General features: G+C 45.4%; 1 protein-coding gene across 7 annotated transcripts; it reads left to right on the forward strand.

Annotated features, from left to right (window-relative positions):
- Positions 1-590: 590 nt before the first annotated feature.
- Zbtb25 (zinc finger and BTB domain containing 25) lies at positions 591-26,890 on the forward strand. Of its 7 annotated transcripts, none has more exons than XM_052739565.1 (4): positions 665-683; positions 1,577-1,828; positions 15,820-15,999; positions 20,482-26,890. In XM_052739565.1, exons 2-4 carry the CDS (start codon positions 1,791-1,793, stop codon positions 21,626-21,628), a joined length of 1,365 nt encoding a protein of 454 aa, XP_052595525.1. In that variant the 5' UTR covers positions 665-683; positions 1,577-1,790; the 3' UTR covers positions 21,629-26,890. The 7 variants fall into 7 exon arrangements, with proteins under 7 accessions (XP_052595527.1, XP_052595525.1, XP_052595528.1 ...); XM_052739564.1 differs by lacking the exon at positions 665-683 and adding an exon at positions 810-1,164; XM_052739569.1 differs by lacking the exon at positions 665-683 and having other exon boundaries at positions 1,190-1,828; positions 20,482-21,437; positions 21,901-26,890.

Raw genomic sequence — 26,890 nt, forward strand, 5'->3', positions numbered from 1 at the left:
TCGGGGTCGCCCGTTCCCCGCGCCCCCTCCACCCCTCCTCGCGCGGGCCCGTCGGCCTCTGGCCTGAGTCACTTCCCCCGCCATGCCCCGCCCGGCCCGCCTCCTTCCCTGGCTCCCGCCGCGTGCCACCGCCTGCCCCGCGCCCTCACCCCGCTCCCGCTCCATGCGCGGGTGCATCCTTGCCCGTCCCCACCCAGGGCCGAGGGGGGCACCCGTGCTTTTTTTCCTTTCTTTCTTTTTTTTTTTTTTTTTGCACACGCGGGGGGAAAGTCCCGGGTCACGCGGAGGTGTGTGGGGAGCCTGTGACGCTCAGGCTTGTCCCCACACTTCCGCCTCCAGTCACGACTTGGGGACCTTGGCGGAGGCGCCCGGAACGCCGGCCGACCCCCGCCTGGCCACTCCGGCAAGCAGGCAGGCAGGCAGGCAGGCAGGCAAGCGCGCACGTACGCAGGCACGCACGCAGGCACGCACGCAGGCGGGCACAACCCGCCCGGGTGCCGCTGGCACCCCAGCAGCCGGGTCACGTGGGCCCGGCGCGGGAAGCCGCGCGAGAGCAGCCCGCCGGGTGCGTGAGCGGGCGCTGCCGCGTGCCGTGCGCCGCGCGGGAGCCCGCCCCTCCCGCACGGAGAAGCCGGCCCGCCCGCCCGCCAGCCCGCCAGCCCGTCCGCCGCGGCGGAGTCTGGGTAAGCAACGCGGCCCTTCCCCCCCCCCCCCCCCCCCGTGGGCTGCTCCGGGCTCAGTCCCTCCCGCCGCGAGCCGCCCCGGGGCGGCGGCTGCAGCTGCACCCGTCGCGGGACAGATGCAAGTAGCCGGGGAGAGGGGGTGTTTTTGGTCCGTTGGAGCTGTCAGTCGGGGCCCTGGAAGGAAATGAGCAACGGCGGGCGAGTGCTGGGGCGCGCGGCGCCTGGAGCCGCCCGCCCTTGGCCGTGGGCCGCCGGGGCCTCCTAACGCAGGCGGGATGGCGCGAGCGCGCGCGCGGGCGCGGGCCCTGCACAGCCTTGGAGCCCATCCCGCCGCGGGCCGGGCTCCCGATCGGGCGCAGAAGTCTCAGTCGGTCGGTGGCTGCTGGCTCCGGGCGACCGCGCCAGGCCTGCGGCTCTAGCTAGTGGGCGGGTGTCCAGATCAGGCGGCGCTACCATCACTGTCCCCTCCCCCATCCAGTGTGTGAGTACCTAGTTCCTAAGGCAGGTAGACCCCCCCCCAACCCTAATAATTCATTTTCCCCCACGTGTTTTATCACAGCCAAATGGTTTTTCTTTTTGAAGTCCGCCCCCATCTCATCACCGTCTGTCTCCCTAGCACTCATTTGGAGATATCAAGCCGTTATCAGTTGCTTAGGAAACGCACGGCGCGGTACCTGGAACCTGATAGCAGCTGGAGTTGTGTTTTATAAATTAACTCCCATATCCCTCTCAGGGATTAAAACTTGCCGTTCTTCCTCTAGAGCCTCGAGCAAGTCCTTTAAAAGCTGCAGAGCTATTGGTTGACAGGATTAAAGTACATCTCGGAATCTGGGTTTTTCAGAACTGAGAAGGACCTTGGGTAAAATCGAGTTCATCTCTCATTCATTTCACAGAAGACACCGGACCTAAAGAGCGTAGTGTTGCTTGATGAAGATCCCGCACCTTTCCTGGTTAGGTTTAGAGCTGCAGACACTTTTTTGCCACTGAATTTGTACCAGATCTGCCGTGTCAGTTCAGCCTGCTCCGGACCATGTATCCACCAGACGGGATGACACTTGGCTTGCAGGACTTCTCAGGTTGAGTGAGAAGTTAGGCCTGGCCCTTGGGATGACTCTAGAGAGTCGTAGGCACGGCACTCTTTCTGGGTGAGTTGTGCACAGCATATCTTGGAGCCGAAAGCTCATTTCCTTTCCCACACCCCCAACTCCAAGTCAACCTTATACTCACAGGGCTAGGCATTGACGCTTGGTTTTTTTTGAGACAAGAGTCTTGCTCTAAGTTTAGTCCAGGCTATCGTAGAATTAGGGATCGATCTTACATCAGGTTCCTGGGTTCAGGGACTACAGGCTTACGCCACCTTGTCTGGCCACTGTTTCTTCTTTCGGCTTAGGCATCAGCCTTAACAACCTGGGTATGTTTTAGTGAAGAGTAAACAGCCGCTGCCAGAGAGTGGGATAGACATGAAATAGTTCAGATGGCTGGGATGCAGTTGGGAAGCTGCGAAACATCAGGGATGGGGGTGGCCAGCAAGAAGAGCTCCCCACACACATACACTCTCACACACACTAGACATTTGTGCCCACCGCTGTGCCTTTTTTTTTTTTTTTTTTTAAGCTATAAAGAGTTTCCACTCGGGTTTTTGTCGATGTGTGTTTAGTTTTATGTGCTGCCCTCTTGCCAGCTGTTTTCACAGGTGAATTCCCTTAAAAAGGTAACCTGGTCTCCATGCTACAAATAGGTTCTAAGCCTGCAGGAGTGAAGCCGAGAGAGATACCTGGCTGTGGTGACAGTCGCTCACAGAGGAATGGAAGCCGAGATCACTTATCTCCCAAGTCTAGTCAGTGCTCCTGTCCATTATGTCTTGCTCCCACTTCAAGCCGGGAAGGGGATGAGAGAATCGCCTGTGGCTGATTTATTGGCGCCTGTGGTTGCCCAGAGAGGCCAAGCAGGACTTTCAGCTGCCCTCTATGCCTTACAAAGTGGAGCTATGTACTTCCACCCTATCTCCTGAGGGGAATGCAAAGGAGCCAGGCTGTCTAGCTGGGGAGGAGGGGCCCAAGTGGCTTGGCAGTCAAATACCCTGAGCGTGGCTGTGCTGCTGGGAAGTGTTGTGTAATGCCCCCCACCCCCACCCACAGTGATTTAGTCTGTGCCAGCTGTAGGTAGTATTTGACCAGTTTGTCCATTTTTTTTGGTAGTAACAGCTAGACAAGAGTTGGAGGGCTGTATTAGTGTCGATGTCTCTTAGAAAAGCAGTACAGGTGTTCTTATCTTGATGAATGGTGAAGTAGTTCCACACCACTTCCTGTGCCCCCTTTCTGCTTAGTTACTCCACAGAGCATGCGAACCTGAGTCCTTTGAGAGAAGGCCGAAGAGAAAACCCTGCTGCAGTGGATAGGTGCCTGACCCGGCTGTGGACTGAGGTCCTTTGATCTCTGTGCTGTCAGTTAGTTAGGTCCCTCAATGGTTTTTCCTTCAGGCTCTCGAGATGGTCTGTCAGGTAGGAGCTCTGACTGTGCTTGGAGAAGACCCAGGTTTGGTTCCCAGCACTATCTGGGATATCCAGGGAATCTGATTCCTTCTGGTTTCTGTGCACACATGGTGCACCTGAATTCATGCAAGCACATGCATAAAATAATGTTTTGCCAGGACTGGTGCACATAAAAAGTGATGCACACTTTTTTAATTCCCACACTTGGGAGATAGAGGCAGGTGGATCTCTGAGTGTGAGGCCAGCCTGGTCTACATAGTGAGTGCCAGGGCAGCCAGAGGTACATAGTAGGCCCTGTTTCACTACCCCCACCCCCTACCCCAAAAAACGTAGAGGAAGAAGTGTTTAAAGCTAGTATGAGTTTTGATTACTAGTTGATTTTATTTATTCTTGGTTATGCTCTGGGGAGCAAACCTGGCATCTTGTGAATGCTAGTCAAGGCCTCTGCTACTGAGCTGTATTATATCCCCAACCCTTTGCCAGGCTTCTGGTTTCATTTTATTAAGCCTTTTTCTTCTCCCTCAAAAAAAAAAATAAAAATATATATATATATATATAAATATATATATATATATTTATATATATATATATATATATAAACTAAGCTGTGAGTGATGCATGCTTTTAATCCCAGCACTCAAGAGGCAGAAGCAGGTGGAACTCTGTGAGTTCAAGGCCAGCCTGGTATACAGAGTGAGTTCCAGGACAGCCAAGTAGAGAAACCCTGTCTTAAAGAAAAAAAAAAAACAAACAAAAAACAAACTTATTTAGGAAAAATGTTTCTATATTGTTAAGTTTTTGAGATTTTTCTAGTTCATTGCTTTCCTAGTTAAGGATGAAAACCAATGTTTTATTCTGAAACACCAGGCTTTTTAGGCAGAGGGTCTTATTGACCTCTGCGGGGCCATGTGGGTAGCGTGCTCACAAAGCTGTAGTTCCCTGACAGGAAGTGCTGGTGTGAGTGCTCCCAGGGGCTGTAGTTCCCTGACAGGAAGTGCTGGTGTGAGTACTCCCAGGGGCTGTAGTTCCCTGACAGGAAGTGCTGGTGTGAGTACTCCCAGGGGCTGTAGTTCCCTGACAGGAAGTGCTGGTGTGAGTACTCCCAGGGGCTGTTGTTCCCTGACAGGAAGTGCTGGTGTGAGTACTCCCAGGGGCTGTAGTTCCCTGACAGGAAGTGCTGGGGTGAGTACTCCCAGGGGCTGTAGTTCCCTGACAGGAAGTGCTGGTGTGAGTACTCCCAGGGGCTGTAGTTGCCCTTGTGCCCGTATTCCAGGTCTGTTTACTTTCGTCATCCCTGCTCGCGGAGGACTTTCTTCTGTTCTGTTCGAATGGGTCTTTAGAATAAATCAGGAAGAGTCATGTCCTTTTCTTCCTTTATTAAGATTTTTATTTCCGAGGTCTGTTGGCTTGGTGCTTTATCAGGCACATACACACCATGGTGGTAAGAGATGGGAAAGACTGCCGTCTGCCAGGAGCCCCGACCTGTCCTGTTGAAGGGTTCTAGAGTGTAGCTGCCCTTCCTGTCAGCCACGATGCCTCCTTCCCTAACATTCTCTGAAAATTGTTGTAAGTAGATATGTAGGGTTCAGTGTAGCTAGAGTTTTCCTGCCTGGCCCACAGTCAGGACAAATCTCTCACCTGCCAGTCCCACAGCCGCTCAGACCCGACCAAGTAAACACAGAGACTTATATTGGTTACAAACTGTATGGCCGTGGCAGGCTTCTTACTAACTGTTCTTACATCTTAAATTAATCCATTTCTATAAATCTATACCTTGCCACATGGCTCGTGGCTTACCGGCATCTTCACATGCAGTTTGTCATCATGGCGGCTGGCAGTGACTCGGCCTTTCACTTCCCAGCTTTATTCTCCTCCTTGTCCCGCCTATACTTCCTCCTGCCTGACTACTGGCCAATCAGTGATTTATTTACCAACCAATCAGAGCAACACATTTGCCATACAGAACATCCCACAGCAGTTCATGGCAGATTTTTATCTGGGACTACATTTTCAGATTCAGCAGGTCTGGTTCATTTTTAGACACTATGGAAATAAATTTAAAGGAGTATGAGAAGAAATGCTTCCTTTTCCTAGAAATACTTTTCAACAAAAAATTTGGAAATGGTGTGGCCTTTCCTGTCTCCCACCTTCCTACTGTTTAGTTGAGATCATTTCTGTTTCTTTTCCTGGGGTGTATATGTCTGGGTGAGTGCATGTGAGGGCAAAGGTGGATGTTGGTGTCTTCCTTGGTTTCTTCAGAACTCTTAGGTTTCTGAGGCAATGTCTCACTGATCTTGAAGCTCGCTGACTTATGTAAGCTGGCTGGCTAGTGAGCTTCAGGGGTCTGCCTGTCAGCCCCTAGAGCACTAGTCCGCCTGTACATCACTGCAGCACACATTTTACAGAAAGATTATTTCTATTCTAAGTATGTGTGTGGGAGGCGGCTGTACATGTGAGCCCAGTGCCCTTGAGTAGAGGAAGCAGTGAGATCCCCTGGAGCTGATATTACAGGCAGTTGTAAGCCTCCTGGTGTGGGTGCTGGGAATCAACCTGGGTCCTCTGGAGGAACAGTACTGTCTCTTAACTGCTGAGCCATCTCCCCAGGCCTCACCAAACACATTTTTAAGTTTTTAAAAAGGCTTTTTAAAATTTTATGTGTATGGATGTTTCGTCTATGTGGATGTGTATCACAAGTGTGCTTGGTGCCTGCTGAGGCCAGAAAACTGTTAGATCCTCTGGAACTGGAGTAACATGGTTGAGATACACAGTGTGGGTGCTGGGAACTAAACTCATGTCCTCTATGAAAGGAACACATGCTCTTAACCACTAAGCCATCTTTCCAGCCCCAGCACCACACACACATGCACTCACGCACGCACCCACCCACGCGTGCATGAATGTTGGGGTACACTGTGCAGTGCTGGTCGGCTGAAGAAATAAGGCACTCCCAGACGAAATTTTAAGGACTTTGTGGCAGCAGAAAGAGCCAACTTTCTGATGGACTGAACCCAGAACAGCCATACAAAGACATATTTACTGATTGTTACACAAAGTATTTATTCACACCAAGGTCCCTAATTTAATATACATGTCTTACTAAACTAAGAGAGAGCATCACAGGCCCCCATGACTCTGGTCCTTTATTATGTATCTTTTGCAATGCACAGTAATACAAGAGCCTCAGGTATGTCTGAGGCTTCTTTTGACCAAAGTCATGGGATGGCTACAACGACCCTTCAGCATAACAATTTTACCAATCATGGAAAACAATTACTGTTTTCCACAAGGATTCTTCAAGGTCAAAATACTTCTTAAAAAAAAAAAAAAACAGCTGTTCATTCTAATATCTACCCCGATTCAGTGACTGCTAAATTCCTAACACATACACACACACACACACACACACACACACACACACACACACACACACACACTTTATTTTTAAATAAGGGTCCTGGGGATCTGAACCCAGGTCCTCATATTTGAGTGGCAGAAACTTTACTGACTGAGCTATTTCCTCAGATCCCCTGCTTGTTTTCATTTTGAGATAGGTTTCCTAAATTCAGGCCTCAGACTTCCATGAGCTAGAGTTACAGTGTGCACAGCATGTCTAGCTTCCTGAAACTACCCAAGTTTTTAGTTTGAGGTCACATTTAGAATAATTGTTGGTACTTATTTACCTAATGTAATCAGTATAATTCTTTGAAAACTTATGTGCAATAGTTTTAATTTTCTTATTTTACTTATGTGTATGTGCATGTTCCTATGTGTGTGCACTACATGTGTGCACGTGCCCTTGGAGACCAGAAGAGGGCATCAGATTTCCAGGAGTTGTGATTGGTTATAAGTTGCCTAATATGGGTCCTGGGAACCAAACCCAAGTCCTCAGCAGGAGCAGCAATACTTCTAACTGCTGAACCATCTCTTCAGCCCCTTGAAATTATTTCTTTATAAATAAGTATAAAATTGTCCCATTTCTGTAGTTTGAACTAATGCAGAGTTACTGTGTAAATTGGGTTTTGTAGTCTGTAAAATATCAAGTGCAGTGTTAGAGTGTAAGACGCTCTTTTGGGTTTCTTTATTTTCTTGTTCTTCTAAAGCAGAGGTTCTTAACTAAGGTGTCTGTTAGAATCTTCTGGGAAGTTTCTTAAAAAAAAAAAAGGGGGCCTGCAGGGACTCTGTGTGTATGTGTGTGTGTGTGCGCGCGTGCGCGTGCTATGGCTCAGCAGGTAAAAGCATTTGCCAGACAAGCCAGATGGCCTGAATTTGGTCCTTAGAACCCCCATGGAAGGAGAAAAATGATTCTATTCTGACATCTGCATGCATGCTGTAGCATGTATGTGTGAGTTTGTACTCACACAGGTCATACATACAATAAAGGTTTTTAAATTTATGTGTATGGGTGTTTAGCCTACATGTAAGTCTGCACCATGTGTGTATAGTGCCGATGGAGGCCAGAAGAAATCATTGGATCCATCCCATTGGACTGGAGTTACGGACGATTGTTAGCTGCCATATAAGTGCTGGAAATCAAACCTAGCTGAGCCATCTCAAATAATAGCAGTATTTATTTATTTATTTATTTATTTATTTATTTATTTATTTATTTATTTTGGTTTTTTGAGATAAGAGTTTCTCTGGGTAGTTTTGGAGCCTGTCCTGGATCTCACTCTGTAGACCAGGCTGGCCTTGAACTCACAGAGATCCACCTGGCTCTGCCTCCCGAGTGCTGGGATTAAAGGTGTGCACCACCACCGCCCAGCTTTTAATTATTTATTTTTAAAACTATGTGAGTGGTCTGAGGACAGCTCTCTGGAGTTAGTTCTCCTACCACCTTGTGGGATATGGAGAGTGGACACAGATCATCGGGTCTGTGCACAAAAGCCTCCATCTTGAATAAAATGAAATAAAAGTCCTAGAGCCCAGCCCCAGCAATTCTTCAGGTTATTTTGTGGTGGGACTTCAGCATCTGTACAGTTCTGCATAGCTGTACTGTGTAGTCAGTGATAGGGTGCACTGTTCCAGGGGAAATGATTTCTGTACATTCTCTCATTCTTGCTGAGAATAATGGTATGTGCTTATGATCCCACCATTCCAGAGCTTGAGGCAAGAGAATATAGAGTTCAAGGTTAGCCTGGGCTACATTGTAAATTCCAGGTCAGTCTAGGCTATAGTGAGATCTTGTCTCACAAATAAAGCCGGATGAGTTCACTCATTTCTTAAATAATCAAATGTTACACTCTCACAATCTAAAAATGATTACCATTTTACAATTACCAAGTTACAATCAGCGTAGAAAGCCTTTTATCATGGAGTGCTAGAGATTTTTTTTAACCTTTGTATTTATAGCCATGAGTAAGTAGCTCAGAAAAGCTTGTCGTTCTCTGCCAACTCTCCTATCTTTTAGTTATCATTGATTAAAGTCTGTTAGAGATTCTTACAGCCTGAGAGAATGAAGAGCTGAGTAGTCGAGGTCATTCTGCCCTTGCTGATCTGAGAGTGCAGTCCAGCCAGAGATCCTTCTAAACAGATAGTGACTAGCGTGCTAACTGAGTTATAAACAGACTAGTGTGCACTTGCTTATCTTAGTTTGAACTAACCCAGAACTAAGTTACTACACTCTAGAAAGTAGAGAAGGCTTTTATAGTCTCATAACTATCAGGGCTAAGCCTATTGTTTAATAAATATTACTTTGGGGATGAGGGGTTAATGCTTGGATGGGGAGGATTGGGGTGAATATGATTAAAATATTTTGTATGCATGTATGAAATTCTCAAAGAATAAAATATTAAAATACTAATTTGTTAATAAAAGTTTTTTAAATGAGCCACTCTTTGCTTCTCAAAATAAATACATAATGAAGGGTAAATCATTTTTCTACAACCTATTTTACATCTTTTTTTTTCCTACAAAAATCTTTTTTGTTAATTTTTTTTTAAAGATCGGCCCGAGCCAGCCAGCCTTGAACTCTGCGTAGCCCTGTTTAACACCGAACCTCCTGCTTAAGCTTCTCAATCCTGGACTACAAATGTGGACTGTCGTGTCTGTGTAGCCCTGGCTGTCTTGGAACTCAGTAGACCAGGCTGGCCTTGAACTCAGAGATCCTACTTCTGCCCCCAGAGTTCTGGGACTAAAGGCGTGTACCACCACCTGGCTTAGATTTTTTTATTTTTATTTTTATTATCTTAGGTATGTGGGTGTTTTGCCTGCATATATGTCTTGACACTGTGTGTGACTGTGAGGATTGAGTCAGCAGAAGGGTTAGCAGTGGATGTTTGTTTTTATGGCTTTGGTGGTACAGTGACTGTCTAAAACTGGGGTAACTATTGCTTGAAGAAAAAAGGGGGGCAGTAGAACAGAACATAGAGATGGAAATTGAGGGGGATAGCCAAGAGACAGTATGTTGGAGTGATATGTATATACTCTGAATCTTGTCGCCACGGAACTGGACATGTTCACAGCAGTCTCCAAACAGTGTTCCTAAGGCCAAAAACATGGCTTTCAGTTGCTGCTCACAGTCGAGGGGGTAGACCCTGGGAGTGTTAAGTTCAGCCAATTTAATTACTAAAATAAAAGCATGACTCTTTGGAGGAGTATTTCTGAATCTAGAGTCTCTTACATTAATAACAGTTTATTTTACATGTATGAGTGCTTTGCCTATATGTGTGTATACTATGAGCATGCCTGGTCCCCATGAAGTCCAGAAGAGGGTATTTAATCCCCCCTGGAACTGGAGTCACAAAAGTTTGTGAGTTGCCGTGTGGGTGCTGGGAACTGAACCCGAGTTTTTTTACAAGAGCAGTAGCCACTGCTCCATCTCTCCAGACCCTAATCATGGTTTTTAGGATATAAATGACTAGACGTGAGGTGGGGGGAAAGGAGACCATCACCCTGATCAATAAAGATTAGACCCCACGAGCCAGGCGGTGGTGGCACACGCCTTTAATTCCAGTACTTGGGAGGCAGAGCCAGGCGGATCTCTGAGAGTCTGAGGCCAGCCTGGTCTACAGAACAAGATCCAGGACAGGCACTAAAACTACACAGAGATGCCGGGCGGTGGTGGCGCACGCCTTTAATCCCAGCACTCGGGAGGCAGAGGCAGGCGGATCTCTGTGAGTTCGAGGCCAGCCTGGTCTACAGAATGAGTTTCAGGAAAGGCACAAAGCTACACAGAGAAACCCTGTCTCGAAAAACCAAAAACAAAGATTAGACCCCACAGTAACACAAAAGTTAGCAGATCAAAGATATAAAAGGTTATAAGCAAATAGGAAGACTCACAGCCCAAAAAGACTTCAGAAAGAAGAGAGAGAGAGAGAGAGAGAGAGAGAGAGAGAGAGAGAGAGAAAGAAAAGAAAGAAACAAACAAACAAAGAAACAAACAAACAACACCAAGGCCTAGGAGGGCATGGTTGCCAGGTTGGGGGTTCAGCACCTTCCTGAGATTCTGGCAAAGGTACTCAAAGGTAGAGGAGAGGTAACATGCTTGGAGAAGAGCAGGGCAAAGTTAAACAAATGTTTAGACCTGAAAAAAGATCTGGGATCTCATGGAGTAGGTTTAACCAATTAGAAAAGACGGGTCAGTGATGTTGAGGGTAAGTTAATGGACGATAATGTAGAAATGACCATGTATGGAAGTTCCTCATGCAGTCTAATCCTCTATTAGTATTTCAGGTCCCCTTTCCCTTCCCATATGGCCCAACTTCATTGTGAACTAAATGCTCAGACCCTCCAACCTCAGTCATCTCTGCTATTGGAAAGAGCTCCCTCCAGCTAACTCCAGGTTCCTCTGGGGCCTGCCTTCCTTCCACCCAGAGCTCAGATCTGCAGCTTGCTCAGAGTCCTCCTGACTGTCTCCTTCTTGTCTCTACTCTTGAATCAGAAAGTTTGCCTTGGCCACTGCCTGCGCTTGTGGGAGGTCACATGCTCTCCCGGTCACACTGTGCCCTCCTCTCCCAAGGGTCTTGCCTTCTCTTCCTCACCTCCTTTGCCTTCCCTCAGTTCCGGTGTTTTCCTCTTTGGTTTGTTTTGGAGGCAGGGTTTCTCTGTGCAGCCCTGGCTGTCCTGGAACTCACTCTGTAGACCAGGCTAGCCCTGAACTCAGAGATCCTCCTGCCTCTGCCTCCCAAGTGCTAGGATTTAAAGTTTCTGCTGTCACCGCTGGGTCTCTATTTTGTTTTATTGTCTGTTTTCCAAGGAGTCATACTTTTTTTTTTTTGTATTAGAGTGAACCTAGAAACTCATGCATGCTAGACAAGTCCTCTACCACTATCTAGACCCCTTTTTAAAAATTATTTTTTATTTTGGCACAAGGAAGGTCTAAGTTTCCCAAATTGGCCTTAAGCTTATGTTCTATCCCAGGTGAGCCTTGAACACCCTGTGACCTCCATGCCCTGGTATCCAGGGTAGCTTTGATCACAGCAGGCCTCTGCCACCGGGCCCGACTCATACTGAGCTTTTTAAGACTTTTTTTTTTTTTCCTTCTCAATTTGGTCTCACTGTATAGCTCCATACGCATTTAGAAACTTCAGTCTTGTCAAAGAGGCCTCCCCCTCTTGACGCTGCTGCTTCTAGAGTTGCCTCCACTCCTCACCCTAACAGTTCTACTTCCTTTTCCTGGAGCAGACGCTTTGAACTCACCGGCTAAGAAACCTCTACTAAGCCAGTGCCTGTGGCTAGCTCTGGTGCTGTACCTTTCTGTCAACACCGAGAACATGGCAGTTACTCTGAAAATGTTTTCTGAGGAAGTAAATGACATCTTCTAGTAACCCGGCCTAGAGTTCTGAGACTCACCTTTACCTCACAGCCTGTGGTTGACTGCATCCGGTCTGCCGCCAAGCTGTGTCAGCTCTGTGGCTGCTGCTCTGTCTCCTGTGTTCTCTCTTTCTTCTCACTGCCATTCCGTGGTTCCTAGTTGGCTCCTTGACTGACAGACCTGGTGATGATCTGTCTGCTCCAGAGGTTCTCAACCTTCCTAACACTGTGAGCTTTTAATACCGTTCCTCATGTTGTGGTGAGCCCCAGCCATAAAGTTATTTTCATTGCTACTTCATAACTAATTTTCCTGCTGTTATGAATCACAATGCAAATATCTGTGTTTGCCGGTGGTCTTAGGTGAATCCTATGAAAGGGGTGTTGAGCCCCCCAAAAAAGGGGGTCACGACCCACATGTTGAGAACTGTTGGTCTAGTACTTACTGAACACTTACTATGGGTTCCACTATTAAATTTATTTATTCAGCCTCTCAGTGGTAGAGAGCTTGCCTAGCAAACGCAAGGCCCTGGGTTCAGTCCTCAGCTCCAGAAAAAAAAAAAAGTAAGTTAACTCCAAAAAAAAAAAAAAAAATTCTATTCAGCCTCTTGTTCCCCCTACACACCCTCAGTGACAAAGTCTCACTATGTAGCTCAGGCTGGCGTTAAACTCCAGACCCTTCTGCCTCAGTCTCCTGAGTGCTTACAGGTGTGTGCCTCCACACCTGTCTTCACATGACAGCTCTCAGGAAGATGCTGCCATTTTCCGTATTCTGTCAGTAAAACTGAGGCCCAGGAAGTTGAGTGTCCTGTCAAGACCACAGACCTGGTGGCAGAGCTGAAACTCTTTAAGTCACTGGATTTCAGAGGCTTTCAGTACTCTGCTCTTCCTGCCGCAGAATGAGTAGCTGACAGTGGTGTCCTCCAGGAGTGTCTGCCGTAGCTCCTTCCCGCAGCCGGGGCAGCTTCAGGTACAGCTGGGGTATGCTTGTACTTGGTGTCCGCAGTGAGCCGAGCCAGCCCGTTATTTCCCCCACCTAGACTGAATTGAATTCTGATAGCAGAATATCACACCCCTCCCAGTAAAGTTACTGTTTTATCTGTCTGCCTGTTGAAGTAAGACCAGTGTGAACATCTTAACTTTCACCGTGTTCTCTGGACTTATCTCCAGCTGCCCTGGTGGCACTTCAGTACTCTCGTAATATGATGATGATTCTGTGTTTTAGCTCCTTGCTTAGCCTGTATTCTTTTTTTTTTTTTTTTTTTTGGTTTTTCGATAGCCTGTATTCTTGACTTGGCATTTATGACTGTCATTTTTTTCTGTCTGTAGCCTAATACAAAACATGCGTGCGTGCGTGCGTGCGTGCGTGCGTGTGTGTGTGTGTGTGTGTGTGTGTGTGTGTTTCAGTGAGTATCTACTGAAGAAATGAAAATTCTAACTGTCACTCAGCCTTTAACCACGAGATCTTTGCATTGCAGCTTTTTTGTGCTGTTTCTCATTTCTGTACGGCTCAATAGCTAGTCATTGCCAATGCACCATATATGTATGTATATACACACACATATATGTGTATATATATATACATATGTGTGTGTGTATATATATGTGTGTGTGTGTATATGTATATGTATGTATATACACACATATATGTGTGTGTATATACATATGTGTGTGTGTATATATATGTATGTACACACACATATATGTGTGTATATACATATGTGTATGTGTGTGTGTGTGTATATATATATATATATATATATATGTATGTATGTATATGAAAAACTGGTACAAATGCCTGATCCAAGAATTTGGTGGCAGTTTCTGTGAAGCTTTTTTTCCCCTTCCATCTGAGTTAAAGTATTACACTTGGAGTCCTTTTATTGATTCTAAAGAGTTTTTGTATGCTGAAACTTCAAATATAGAGCTTTTAAAAACAGCTTGTAAATTGGTGGTGTTTTCGAACCAAATGTGGTGATTGTAAGTAGTAACTTTTGCTCAAATAACCTCTTAGAATAATGCCCACAGTTTGCAGTTGTGTTTTTATTTAGAGCATAGGCTCAAGGTTCTGTAGCTCCTGTTTAATTATTTCAGTGATGCTGAAAGTTTTGTTTGTTTTTTTTTTTGTGACATGAGGAAGGACCAGCAAGATGGCTTGGCATATAAAGGCACTTGCTGTACAAGTCTGATGGCTTGAGTTTGAGCCCTGGAACCCACGTAATAGAGAGCCAATTCTACAACATGGTGCTCTGACCTTCACATGCGCACCCCTGCTGTGCATGCCCCCATACAGAGTAATAATAATAATAATAATGATAATGATGATAATAATAATAATGCATTTTTAACTGAGATGACCTAGCAGTAGGATGCTTCTGACAACCTGAGCTTGAACCCCTGGATCTACATGCTGGAATTAAAGAACCATGACACTTCTCCTAGCTCTCACTCATCTCCACCTGTGTGCTGTGGCATGCTTGTACCCAAACACACATACCACATATTAAAAATTTTCCTGTAGTTTATTTAGTGTTTGCATATGTGTGTACATGAGTGGTACATGGCACCAAGACTGTTGGTATAGCTAGGGTGGAGGTGGTGATGAAATACAGTCTGCCTGAAACTAACTTGGCTGTGTCCTTGCTGCTCACAGTCACACAGTCTGTCTTGGCCAGAACTGGCTTGCACATCCTCATGCAGTTTCCCCTTGAGGCTCATTTGCTGTATCTCCATTTTCTTACCATGGAGAATCTGCATCCAGGTATATCTCTGAGTCTAGCTTAGATGAGATCAGGTTATAGGTTCTTTCTCATGAGCTCCCAGGCCCCGTATAAATTGGGGTATGGCTAAGTTTCACACATTTTATGACAGCCAGCAGGCCAGTGTCTCCTGAATGCCAGAGGATCTCCAAAGAAACAGTTCTAGTCCAGGTAGGATGGATGCCCACTAGGCTGGAGAGATAGGTTAGGATGCAGCCAGGTAGGATGCCCTGTTATTCCCACTTACAAGTAATATTTGAGTAGCAGTTTCTATTGCAACCCAATTTTCACTTACCTCCTCTAACTCTGGGCCACACATCAGTATCTCATTTCCATCTCTCCAGTGAGGAAACATCATTAGAAATATGATCATGCTGGCCATTGGTGGCACATGCCTTTAATCCAGCACTCGGGAGGCAGAGTCAAGCAGATCTGTGAGTTTTGAGGCCAGCTTGGTCTACAAAAGAGTTCCAGGACAGCCAGAGCTACACAGAAAACCAAAAAAGAGAGAAAGAAGGAAGGATCACAAGATGGGGTAGAACTCAGTAGTGGAGTGTTCACCTGGTGTAGATGAGGTCCTAGGCTCATCTCCAGAACCATGAGGAAAGTAGGGTGGGGCTTGCCTAGCCTGTGCAAGGCCCTGGGTCTGATCAAGTACATATACACAGAAAAGAGACATGGTTACACAGAAAGGGATGAGCGGTTCTTTCACTCATGTATCACTCACGCAAAGCTACCTTCTTACTTGGGTAAAAATGACCGTGTCTTACTGTTTGGTAGAGTTTCTCTCAGGTGTCATAATGGAAGGCTTTAATGTTAGATAGGGGGTGAAGTTAACAGTGGTGAGTATCTTCATTTCAAATTAGGCCTTAGGGGCCTGCCTGGAGAGACGGCTCAGCGGTTAAGAGCCCTGGCTGTTTTTCTAGAGGTCCTGAGTTCAATTCCCAGCAGCCACACGGTGACTCACAACCATCTATAATGAGATCTGGTGCCCTCTTCTGGTGTACAGGCAGAACACTGTACACATAGTGTGTGTGTGTGTGTGTGTGTGTGTGTGTGTGTGTGTGTGTAAACATTTATATATGGATAGACCTATCTATACATCCAAAGCATACGTATTTTTGTTGGTTTTTCTCAGAGCCACAATGGATACTGCCAGCCACAGCCTTGTCCTTCTGCAGCAGCTGAACATGCAGCGAGAGTTTGGTTTCCTGTGCGACTGCACAGTTGCAATTGGAGATGTTTACTTCAAAGCCCACAGAGCAGTGCTTGCTGCTTTTTCCAACTACTTCAAGATGATATTTATTCACCAAACAAGGTAAGAAGGCGTTCTTGTAGATGGAAGAATTTCTAATATCGTGATGTATATGTCTTACTATAAAATCATTTAAGGGGTTGTTGTGGGGTTATCCTAATACAAAATTTTAATTAATTTTTGTATATGAGTAATTAAACTCAGTACGTAGTATTTATGGTAGAACATATTAATGACAACAGTATAACTAAAATTGACTAAGACTTAGCCCAGCCAGGTGTGGTGGTGCACACCTTTAATCATACTGCTTGGGAGGGAAAGGCAAATGGATCTTAGAGTTTGAGGCCTCCTTGTCTACAGAGTGAGTTCCAGGCCAGCCAAGGCTACCTAGTGAGACCCTGTCTTGAAAAAACATCACCAGCAAAAAAGGTTTAACCAGTACCCAATCCAATAGTGTAAATTCCACTGTTGTCCGGGTCTTAGGGGAAAGGAAACTGAGCCTGAGCTACTGACTGGTCCATCCAGGAGTAAACAGCTGATGAGGTGGGCTCAGATGGAGCTGTCTGAAGTGCCAGGTTATTGATTGCTAGTGTAGCAGTGTTGCGGTACCACATTGTACCTTCCCGTGTTCCACACCACCAGTCAGAGGTCACTGCTTTCGCGTGTTCGTTTTGTTTTGTTGCTTTTAATTCCTTTGCATTTTTTAAAATTTAAGTAACATGGGAATTCAAATTCTTAGCTCTGGGAAAAGATTAATTTTAGTCTGGCTTTAGTCCATCCTAGAACACCCATTATTTATTTATTTATCTATTTATTTATCCAAGTTTTGAGATAGGGTCTCACTAAGGTCCTCCTGCCTCAGCCTTCTGAGTAGCTGTGGCTATCGGCCCAAGCCACCAGACTTGGTTCCATGTATATTTGTTGTGTTGTTGTTTTGTTTGTTTTTAAAGGACCTTACATGAAATTGAGGTGTCAAACCTTAATTACATAATTTTTATTTAATTGTTCAGTCATTTAAATATTTTCTAAGTACATATGTTAAGAGATTGAGCTAGACCATAGTAATTTCGCTGTCTTCAGGAAATCGGTAGTCTGATAGAGAATTAAATATAAAGCAAATAATTGGCCTCTCTTGTGTGAGTCACGTTTCAGTGCTGTGACAAAAGGCTTACGAAAACAAGGACTGTTTGGGCTGCAGTCTCTGCAGTCTCAGGCTTCAGTCCACCGTGACTGGCTGGCTGCTTTGCTTTTAAGATGAGGAAGGCAGAGATACCATGGAAGAAGGGCATGACAGAAAATCTGCCCACTCCATAATAGGCAGGAAGACAGCAGTGGCAGTGCAGACAGGTCAGGGACGAGGTGAATAGTCCTCGTCCACCTGCCAGTAATGCCGTCACAGTGTGACTCGTGAGTGGACTAACACACTGATGAAGCCCGAGTCCTCACGACTCAGTCACTTCCTCAAAGCCCATCCGCTGGCTACCAAGTCTGTGACAAGGAGCTTTCAGAGGATGGTTCAGATCCACACCCTAACTCTTGGCTTTCTTAGCTGTTAAATGCCAGAATAGTGTACTCTCCTTTGGGTACTGAGAGATTAAATGGATTAGTAACATTAAAATGCCTAGAACAGCCAGGTGTGGTGGCAGAGGCCTTTAATCCCAGCACTCAGGAGGCAGAGGCAGGCAGATCTCCGAGTTTGAGGCCAGCCTGATCTACAGAGCAAGTTCCAGGACAGGCAGGGCTACACAGAGAAACCCTGTCTTGGAAAACAAAAACGTTAGGAATAGAGCTTTGCTGTTATTAATGTGGTGGTAACGTCAGAGTGTATTCAAAGTAGAAGAGTTCTCACAGGCCTGTTTTGAGAAGTTGGAACAGAGTTTACAAGTCTGAAAAATCAGGAGTCCTTCAGGTGTTGCAGAGGAATATAAGGAGGTGTATTGCAGTCAGAGGGGCGGTGGCATGGATCAGGGTTTACTAGCCAATGCTTGTAATCCCAACACTTGAGGAACAGAGTCAGGGGGATTACTGTGGGCTATATTGCAAGTGTCAGGCCCGGGCCACATAGTAAGACCTTGTCTCAAAAAACCCCAAATGAAACAAAAGTGCTGTAAAAACATTGTGGGTATGAAGCGGACTTGGCCCCCAGACGACAGAGTAGATGAGGTGACTAGAAAGTAGCATGGTACAGGCCGGGCGGTGGTGGCGCACGCCTTTAATCCCAGCACTCGGGAGGCAGAGCCAGGCGGATCTCTGTGAGTTCGAGGCCAGCCTGGACTACCAAGTGAGTTCCAGGAAAGGCGCAAAGCTACACAGAGAAACCCTGTCTCGAAAAACCAAAAAAAAAAAAAAAAGTAGCATGGTACAAAGATGGGTTGGAATGTCAGCCAGGCAGTGGGAAGTCTTTTCTGCTAGAGAAGGTTTGTCTGTGATGCGACACTGACGATCACATTCACCGCATTACAAATGCTATGTCCCCTCAGCCTCTGGACTGTGACTTGTGAGTTTAGAATCTGTGAGCTTCTAAAGCCCCTGTGGTGAGCTAGGTGCTGTCCAAACATAGGCATTGTGAAAGTGAGGCCTGCCCTGGGTTGTGTTTGTATTGAGCAGCTAAACTCCTCCGAATTTATACCCCCAAAAATGCCTGTCACAGGACATACCAGTGAACAGACAGCGCCGAGCAAAGAGAGTAAAACCTGAGGAAGGCAGCAAGGATCCCAAAGTCTAGGACTAGAGGAACTAGACTGCAGTATGCTGGATCCCAGGCATTCTGACTCGGAGAACAGGCTTCTCTGCTCAGGGAAACTGAGTCCATTGATGCTGTCCACTGTTTCTTCATGGGCATTATTTTCCTTTGGCTGTTTCTACTCCAGTTTTACAGAGATTTACTCTGTTATTCTATTTAGTAACCAAATTGTGTTTCTTTTCAAAATTTATACCTGTATTCATTTGTGATTTAACGATTTAGAAGCCAAATAAACTTAGCATCATTTACATTTTAAATGTTAATAATTTTACTAGATTCCTTTAAAAACATGAATATTTTTGTTTGGTTTGGTTTGCTTTTGGTTGTTTGATTGCCGTTTTGTTTGTTTATGTATATGATTGTTTTGCCTGCATGCTGTGAGCTGCTATATGGGTGCTGGAAGCTGAAGCTAGGTTCTCTGCCAGAACAGTAAATGCTCTTAACCACTGAGCCATCTCTCCAGCCCCCCTGGCTTTGGTTTCTGAGATAGGGTCTCATTATAATTAACAATTTTAAACCATCCAACTTAATGGCAGTGATTACATTCATAGTGTTATACCTGCAGCTATCTTTGTTTCCAAAACACTCCCATCACCCTCAACAGAGACATTGCACCTGTTAAGCGCTAGCTTTCCATTCTCCTTCAGCCACCTGTGGGTTTTCCCCACCCCGCATGGCTCTGCCCCGTCCCTTGTATATGGGGGTTTGGCCTGCATGTATGTCTGTGTTCCACTTGCATGCCTGATGCCCACTAAGCCAGAAGAGGGCATTGGGTCCCCTGGAACTGGAGTTACAGACAACTGTGAGCCGCATGTGGGTGCTGGGGATAAAACTAGGTCTTCTGAAAGAAGAGCGAGTGTTGTTTTTACCACTGAGGCATTTCTCCAGCCCAGTTCTGTCTCTTGAAATGTGTTTGTCTTCAGTATTTCTTTGTTTGTTTGTTTGTTTTGTTGAGACAGGGCTTCTTTTTGTATCCCTGGCTGTAGGTGAGTGCTGGGATTGAAGGCATGTGCCACCGTACCCAGCTTTGTTTTAACTATTTCATGGACATGGTACCATACATACAATTTTTGGACTTTTTTGTCTAGCTTTTTTATTTAGCATGTTTTCTAGAGTTCAGCCTTGTTATAACACACACCAGAACTTTATTGTTTTTTTATGGTAGAAAAACATAGCATTGTATTTACAGCCCCATTTTGTTTATTCATTCTTTCTTTTTCGAGACAGGGTCTGTCTAGTAGCCTTAGCTGTTCTGGAACTCCCGACTTAGATCAGGCCATTCTCAAACTCAAGCCTGTCTTGACCTTTCAAGTGTTGGGGTAAAGGTTGCACCACCACACCCGGCTCTGTTCGTCTTTTAATGGATATTTAGTCGTTTCCAGCTTTTAGCTACTGTGCACAGTTCTGCAGTGAACCCCAGCACTTAGGTATCCTTTTGAGTTTCTGTGTTTAGTTCCTCGAGTTGTATGTTCAATATAAAAGCAAGCACCTAGTCTAGTCACTGGTTTTTCTATCCTCTGTCACCTAGAATAATAGATGGCACTGCTTAGTGTTGAACTAATCTGAATATCTGTCTGTGTTTCCTGGTGCTGGGCAGTAGATTGGATGCACAAAGGTTTGTGAGTGGCCCATAAAAGTAGTTAAAATCAGAGACTGATTTTTTCCTATTGTATTTCATCAAGGCAGATTGCCAGATTTAAACATCTGAGGAAGAATTTGTTTTAACCTAAGATTGCTAGAAACCAAAAGGCCAACTAGGCTGTGTTTCATTTTGTGTTGGGTTTTTGTTTTTTTTTTAACAGTGAATGCATAAAAATACAACCAACTGACATCCAGCCCGATATATTCAGCTACTTGTTACATATTATGTACACAGGAAAAGGGCCAAAACAGATTGTGGATCATAGTCGTTTGGAGGAAGGGATCCGATTTCTCCATGCTGACTACCTTTCCCACATTGCAACTGAAATGAATCAAGTGTTCTCTCCAGAGACCGTGCAGACCTCAAATCTGTACGGTATTCAGATTTCCACAACCCAGAAACCAGCTGTCAAACAAGGGCCGGAGATCAAAGAGACTCCTCCCAGTAGCAGTGGAAACAGAGCTGCTGTCCACAGTGACCACCCCCAGCTGCAGCTCTCTCTTGCGATTGGCCTAGATGACGGAAGTGCAGAGCAGCAGAGGGCCCATCCTGCTGCCCAGGCCTTGGAAGAGCACCAGAAGCCCCCAGTGTCCATCAAACAGGAGAGATGTGATCCGGAGTCTGGGATCTCCCAGGGCCACTCCTCGTCCTCGTCAGAAGTGACTGGCCCCTCTTTTACAGAAAACAGTATCAGGGTCCACTTGTGCCATTACTGTGGGGAGCGTTTTGAATCTCGTAGTAGCCTGAGACAGCACCTCCACACACATGTGTCTGGATCTCTCCCATTTGGTGTCCCTGCTTCCATTTTGGAAAGTAATGACCTTGGTGAAGTGCATCCACTTAGTGATGGCAGTGAGGCCCTTGAATGCCGGAGGCTTAGCTCCTTCATCGTCAAGGAGAATGAGCAGCAGCAGCCGCCGCCGCCTGAGCACTCCAGCCGAGCTACTGCAGAGCCTTTACAGATCAGTCAAGTATCTTTGATCTCCAAAGACACCGAGCCAGTAGAATTAAACTGTAATTTTTCTTTTTCAAGAAAAAGAAAAATCAGTTGTACCATCTGTGGCCATAAATTTCTTCGAAAAAGCCAGTTACTGGAACACATGTATACACATAAAGGTAAATCTTACAGATATAACAGATGCCAAAGGTTTGGAAATTCATTGGCCCAGAGGTTTCAGCAGTATTGTGACAGCTGGCCTGATGTCCCCCCGAAAGGTTCTCGATTGTCACAAGAACATTTAGACTTGCCTTGTGCCTTAGAGTCGGAGCTCACACAAGGGAGTGTGGACGCCATCCTTGTGGGGTAGCAGCTTCTCCTTTAGAGTTTTTATACCAGTCTTGGAAAAGATTCATACACCGCTTTTAATTCATAAATTATTTACCTTCTCATGGTCTGTTGACTTAAAATAATCTGTCCCTGGTTTTGAGGTTGTGCATACCAGTTCTTATAAGACATGGATATTAAACATGACTTTCAAATTATCCCATAAGCTTTTTTATAAATTATAATTTGAAAACCAGAAGTTAATGTAGAAACTTTAGAGTGACTGATTGTTTATAAAATCTCTTGTTTTTCCAGGTTGCAGAATCAGTAAAATGAACTTGACTATGAAGCAGATGAGATCTGTGTTAAAGAATATTTTAGAGACTGGCAATGAAGGTCATCCATAGAGGGCTTTCTAGAATGGGTGAGACCCTAGGTTCAGTCTCCAGAGCACACACACGTACACACAAACCCACTTCTAAGCTGTTACTCTTGTCTCATGTTTCATAGGAATATGTCCTTAAGAAAATGATTTTTAGCCAGGCGGTGGTGGCGCACGCCTTTAATCCCAGCACTTGGGAGGCAGAGCCAGGCGGATCTCTGTGAGTTCAAGGCCAGCCTGGTCTACAGAGCGAGTTCCAGGAAAAGCGCAAAGCTACACAGAGAAACCCTGTCTCGAAAAAACCAAAAAGAAAAAGAAAAAGAAAATGATTTTTAAATATTTTCTGCCATATAGGAAATCAGTAGTTATTTCAATGTATAACTATATATTATAATGTATAAAAAGTTTGTTTTAAGACATGGCTATACCAAATCACAAGTAGTTTTAACTCTCTACTTCCTGGCATCCCAACCTCTTACATGGCCTTTTATTTACTTAACATCAAGTATACCTCATTTTTGATAAAAATATGTCAGCTAAAATAAAGGGCTGGAGAAGTCAGTGGTAAAGAAGTCGTGAACAGAGAAACCGGTCCATCCACATAACTAAGCACAGAGGCAGGTCCGTGAACTAACCCTGGGCCGGGTAACCACATCCACAGTGTGTCCTTAGACACCGGAAGAACAGTTTCAGATTTTATAACGAGGTTTACCTGAGTTTAAAGAGGAAAATAACAGGTACAAATCCTCTCTCTACCTTAACGTAGCAGAATCTTCTGGGCTGTCTGGGCTGACGGTAGTTCTCTGAAAGTCACTCTTAAAGGTAATTTTGCAGTGGCTTTCACTTTTTTGTTAGTAGAACCAGTGAAGTAGATCCATTCAGATTCCAGACCTATTTAAATCCACGCTGGCAGCTCTCCTTCTGTGAATATACTTATCATCCCTTCTACAGCGGTGCCATTTAGAAACCTAAAACCCCAGGAATATTGAAGTTGATGGACTAAGTGATGGATTTTCTGTACCTAGAAAATAGCCCATCACATTTCATTGTTTCTGAAGTGTTTAAATCTGAAGCTCGTACTCAAGGATAAGAAGGCAAGAAAGACTGCGGAACAGCCCCCTCCTCTTCCTTTCCCTTTTAGAGTCTGAGCTTCAACAGGCATTTGAGGGGCATTTGAGATGGTCCTGTCCCCTCACCCCCCAGCCTGGAAACAAGAGTCTTGCCCAGGTCGGCCTTAAGCTCTGTTTCAGCTTCCCGAGTGGCCAGGACCGTGGGCGTGTGCCATCCCACAGATACTTGAGTACATCTAATAAATGTTGTTGTCGTGCTTAGACTTTAGCCACATGCAGTGTCTAAGCTACCCCCCCCCCCATAGAACACCCCTGAAGACATTGCTTAGAGGTCCCACCACCTCTGGCTGTGAGGAGCCCAGAGTAATCCAGCTAATTCTGAAACAAGTTTTTCCCTGGGTAAATAGTAAGTTCAGGTGAATAACAAAGTAGTAGTTTTAGGGTCCTCTAGTCCCAGAACTCATGAGGCTGATCTCTTGTGAGTTCAAGGCCAGTCTGGTTTACATAGTGAGTTCTCGGCCAGTTAGAGCTACATAGTGGGGCCCTGTCTCAAACAGACAAAACCCCACACATGCACACCACACACCACACCAAAGTGGCAGCTCCATTGTTCTTAGTCTTTTGAGACATTCTTGCTCTACGGCCCATGCCGTCCTTGGACTCGCCACCTTCCTCTCCTGCCTCCTTAGTGCTGGGATTCTGGGCTGCACCACCAGCTAGGCTTCCAAGTGGTGACTTAGGAGGGCCAGGTGAAGAACCCTAGTGGGCACTGCCTTAAGGAAGTTGAATTTCTCACTTAGAGAATTAGCCTCTAGGGTCAAGACCTATGTGTTGAGAGCAAAATTGAGCTAGTGGTAGGACCTATTGTATTGGGGTGTTGGTTAAACAAGTATGCTGTTTGGGGAGAGGGTTACAATTATATGTAATCTTAAACTAGTAATTTATCAAAGCAGTATTCAGCCATACTACCTTCAATGATTTAACCTTATAGAAACTTGAATCCTGATTTCATGTATTTTTAAGCTATTTAGGATATATTCCCTACTTTTAATTTTTTTTTTTTTTTTTGAGATAGAGAGTCACATTTAGCCCAGGCTGGCCCCAAACACTGTATAGCTGAAGATGGCCTTAAACTCATGATCTGCCTGCTCTACCTCCAAGCACTGGCATTATAGGTGTGCTCCCCATGCCCAGCTCTCCCTAGCCTTCACAGATATAAAAGAACCTAACAATTCCCATTTAAAACTTTTCAACTTCTCTATAATCTTCCCTGCGTACCAAGTCATTAGTCTTACACACAAGAAGCCCTTTTAGAGCTAAAGGGTAGGAACAGAGATTTACTTTGCGGGTAGGTAAGTGGGTGTAGCAGCTCAAGACCATCTGGAGAGGTGCCAGAAGACATGCCTACAGCTCATGTCTATTTAAAGTGGAACTATATGTGTAAAGTTCTCAAAGAGTTAATAAACATATATCGGTAAATAAAATGGAGCCATGCGTGGAGTCTGGGGAGATCGCTCAGTAACATGATTGCTGCTCACAAATTTGAACGTGAAGTGAGAGCTAGGTGTGGAGTCTGTAGTCCCCATGCTGGTGGTGGTGGGGCAGAGGCAGGAAGATGGCAGGTGCTCTCAGGCCAGCCCTGCAGAAAGGAGCTCCAGGTTCAGTGAGACTCTTGTCTCAAAAAACTGAGGTAGAGAAGTGATTGGGGGAGACGTTGTGTTACCAGTCTCTGGCCTCAACACATGTCCACATGAGTACGCACACCCATATACATGCATGCAGGTCCCCCCCCCCCCCCCCGACACATACAGAATAAATAAGAGGGACTCTATCTCTGTAAGCTTTAAAAAGATATTAGTTCACCTGACTCCTATCGTTCTCAAAGTTCCTTAGTGCTAAGCACTTCACTTGATTCTTCCCCTTATCTATAAAGTTTCTTTTAATATTAAACCAAAAAGACAAAATGCTGGGTCTTGCCCATCTGTAACCCCAGCTGTCAGTAGACAGGCAGGACTGTAAATTCGGGACTAGCCTGGAGCTACATGGCAAGACCGTGACTCGAGAGAAGAAAAAAAAATTAATTTTTCTCAGTCCACAATAACATTGTTTTAGGAAGTGGAGAAATGTTAGTTTCATTTTATGCAAAAAGTTCCCCAAAGCTAGTGTTCTGAGAGGCATGTAGTAAGTGGTATGGGACCTGCTGTTACTTGGTTTTGATTTTTAAAAGATCTGTTTATCTTCATGTTCCGTGTTTGGGTGTTTTAGCTGCATGTGTGTCTGTGCACATCATGCATGCAGCGTCCATGGAGACCAGGAAAGGACATCAGATCCTCTGGAACTCATGGAGGTGTGGGAACTGAACCCAGGTCCTCTGCCCGAGCAGCAAGTGCCCTTAAGCACTGAGCCATCTCTGCAACCTGGTTTGGTGTGTCGAGGTGAGGTCTCACTGTGTGGCCCATGCCGGCCTGGAACTTGAAACAGTCCCCTGTCAACCTCCTAAGTGCTGGGATGGCAGATGGGCACGATTGTACCTGCAGCCTGGATAGTTTTGGTTTTGCTTTTGGTGTTTAAGGACATGATTCTTCATTTGGGAAAAAAAAAAGTCTTCATATATTAAAAGTTTTTCCAGAACAAGAACAACAACTTTACTTTTTGCCACATCTGCAAAATGGAGCTTGGTCTCTGCCTTAAGCAGTGAGGTTTGTGTGATGGTTGCCAAGCTGAACCAGGAGTTGCAGGATATACTTTGTTGCCAAATGTCGCCCTCTTGTGTTGAGGTAAGTGGTCTCTGCTGGGTAACATTTTTGAAGACATGGCTGGGGAAAAAAAGCCCCAGTTTTTAGCAGAATCCCTGTATTGGGCAGATACTAAATAACTCTTCTCCGTTTGGGTCGGCTGGGTTGGCTTTAAATCGCCCCTTCTTTCTAGATCCTGCATAGTGCTGTTTCCTGAAGAAAAGAAGAGTCTGTCTCAGTATTTATTCTTAGAAGGAGAGCCCAGTAAATGCAGTCTGCCTTAAAACCGATGTTATTTTTTAATTTGTAACCTTGAGCCGGTTACTTACCTCTCTGAGACCCCCCCCCCCCCATCCCCGGGTAAAGTGGCCGTCAACAGCTCCTACCTCACAGGGGTGCTGTGAGGCTTGTACTAAAATTGTGTTAGTGTACTGATAAAAGCCAACCTAGGAGGAAATTCAGAAGTCCATCCTGTAGATTAGAATGTGTGATGCAATCGTGCACTACTTAGTAGACAGTTAACTGAGAAAACTCGTTTTTACAGAAGTACTTTGGAAATAGCGGTGTTACTCGACTTTTTACTCTACTGTTTGTACCCTTCGGCAAGGAAAACAGGACGTAGCATTATTGGGAATAAAGTACACCGATTTCAGCATTAATGAAACTTCCCCAAATACACTATGTTCATATTAGAAAAGGAACAAAGAAAATGGGGGCTGGGGGGAGTCCCATCATTCCTTGGATGAAGATGGTCTAAGTAGTAAATGGAGAAAAGCAATGGCATGAGGACAGTCCATAGGACCTCTTCAGTGTTCTTCCGAGGGAAAGCTGGAGAAGCGTTCACAGACCACAGTCGTGACGAGAAGAGTGTGGAGAGCAGACAGTTCTGACGCCCGTTTGTACAGGCAGACTCTTGATATTGAAACCTGGATTCCTGACGAATACTTGATGGGTATTTTTGTGGTGACTGTGCTAAAAATCGGTCATGTGGAGAACTTTAATGTAACTTGTGTGTTTTTGTGCACTTAAACTAAATATATATGTCTGTGGCGTTTCATTATAATAAGTTGTTAAATTCCTAGGAGTGCACCCTGTAAATGCTTCTGTGCTGAACCGCA

Source organism: Peromyscus californicus, unplaced genomic scaffold (assembly GCF_007827085.1).
Source record: "Peromyscus californicus insignis strain IS unplaced genomic scaffold, ASM782708v3 Scaffold_15__1_contigs__length_86483966, whole genome shotgun sequence".
Taxonomy (NCBI): domain Eukaryota; kingdom Metazoa; phylum Chordata; class Mammalia; order Rodentia; family Cricetidae; genus Peromyscus; species Peromyscus californicus.

What these genes read in the sequence shown, in the direction of transcription:
- Zbtb25 (XM_052739565.1), top strand. Translation starts at nt 1,791, where the DNA reads ATGACTCTAGAGAGTCGTAGGCACGGCACTCTTTCTGG. An exon ending in AGGCACGGCACTCTTTCTGG is followed by an intron (nt 1,829 to 15,819) that starts GTGAGTTGTGCA and finishes GGTTTTTCTCAG; the next exon opens with AGCCACAATGGATACTGCCA. An exon ending in ATATTTATTCACCAAACAAG is followed by an intron (nt 16,000 to 20,481) that starts GTAAGAAGGCGT and finishes TTTTTTTAACAG; the next exon opens with TGAATGCATAAAAATACAAC.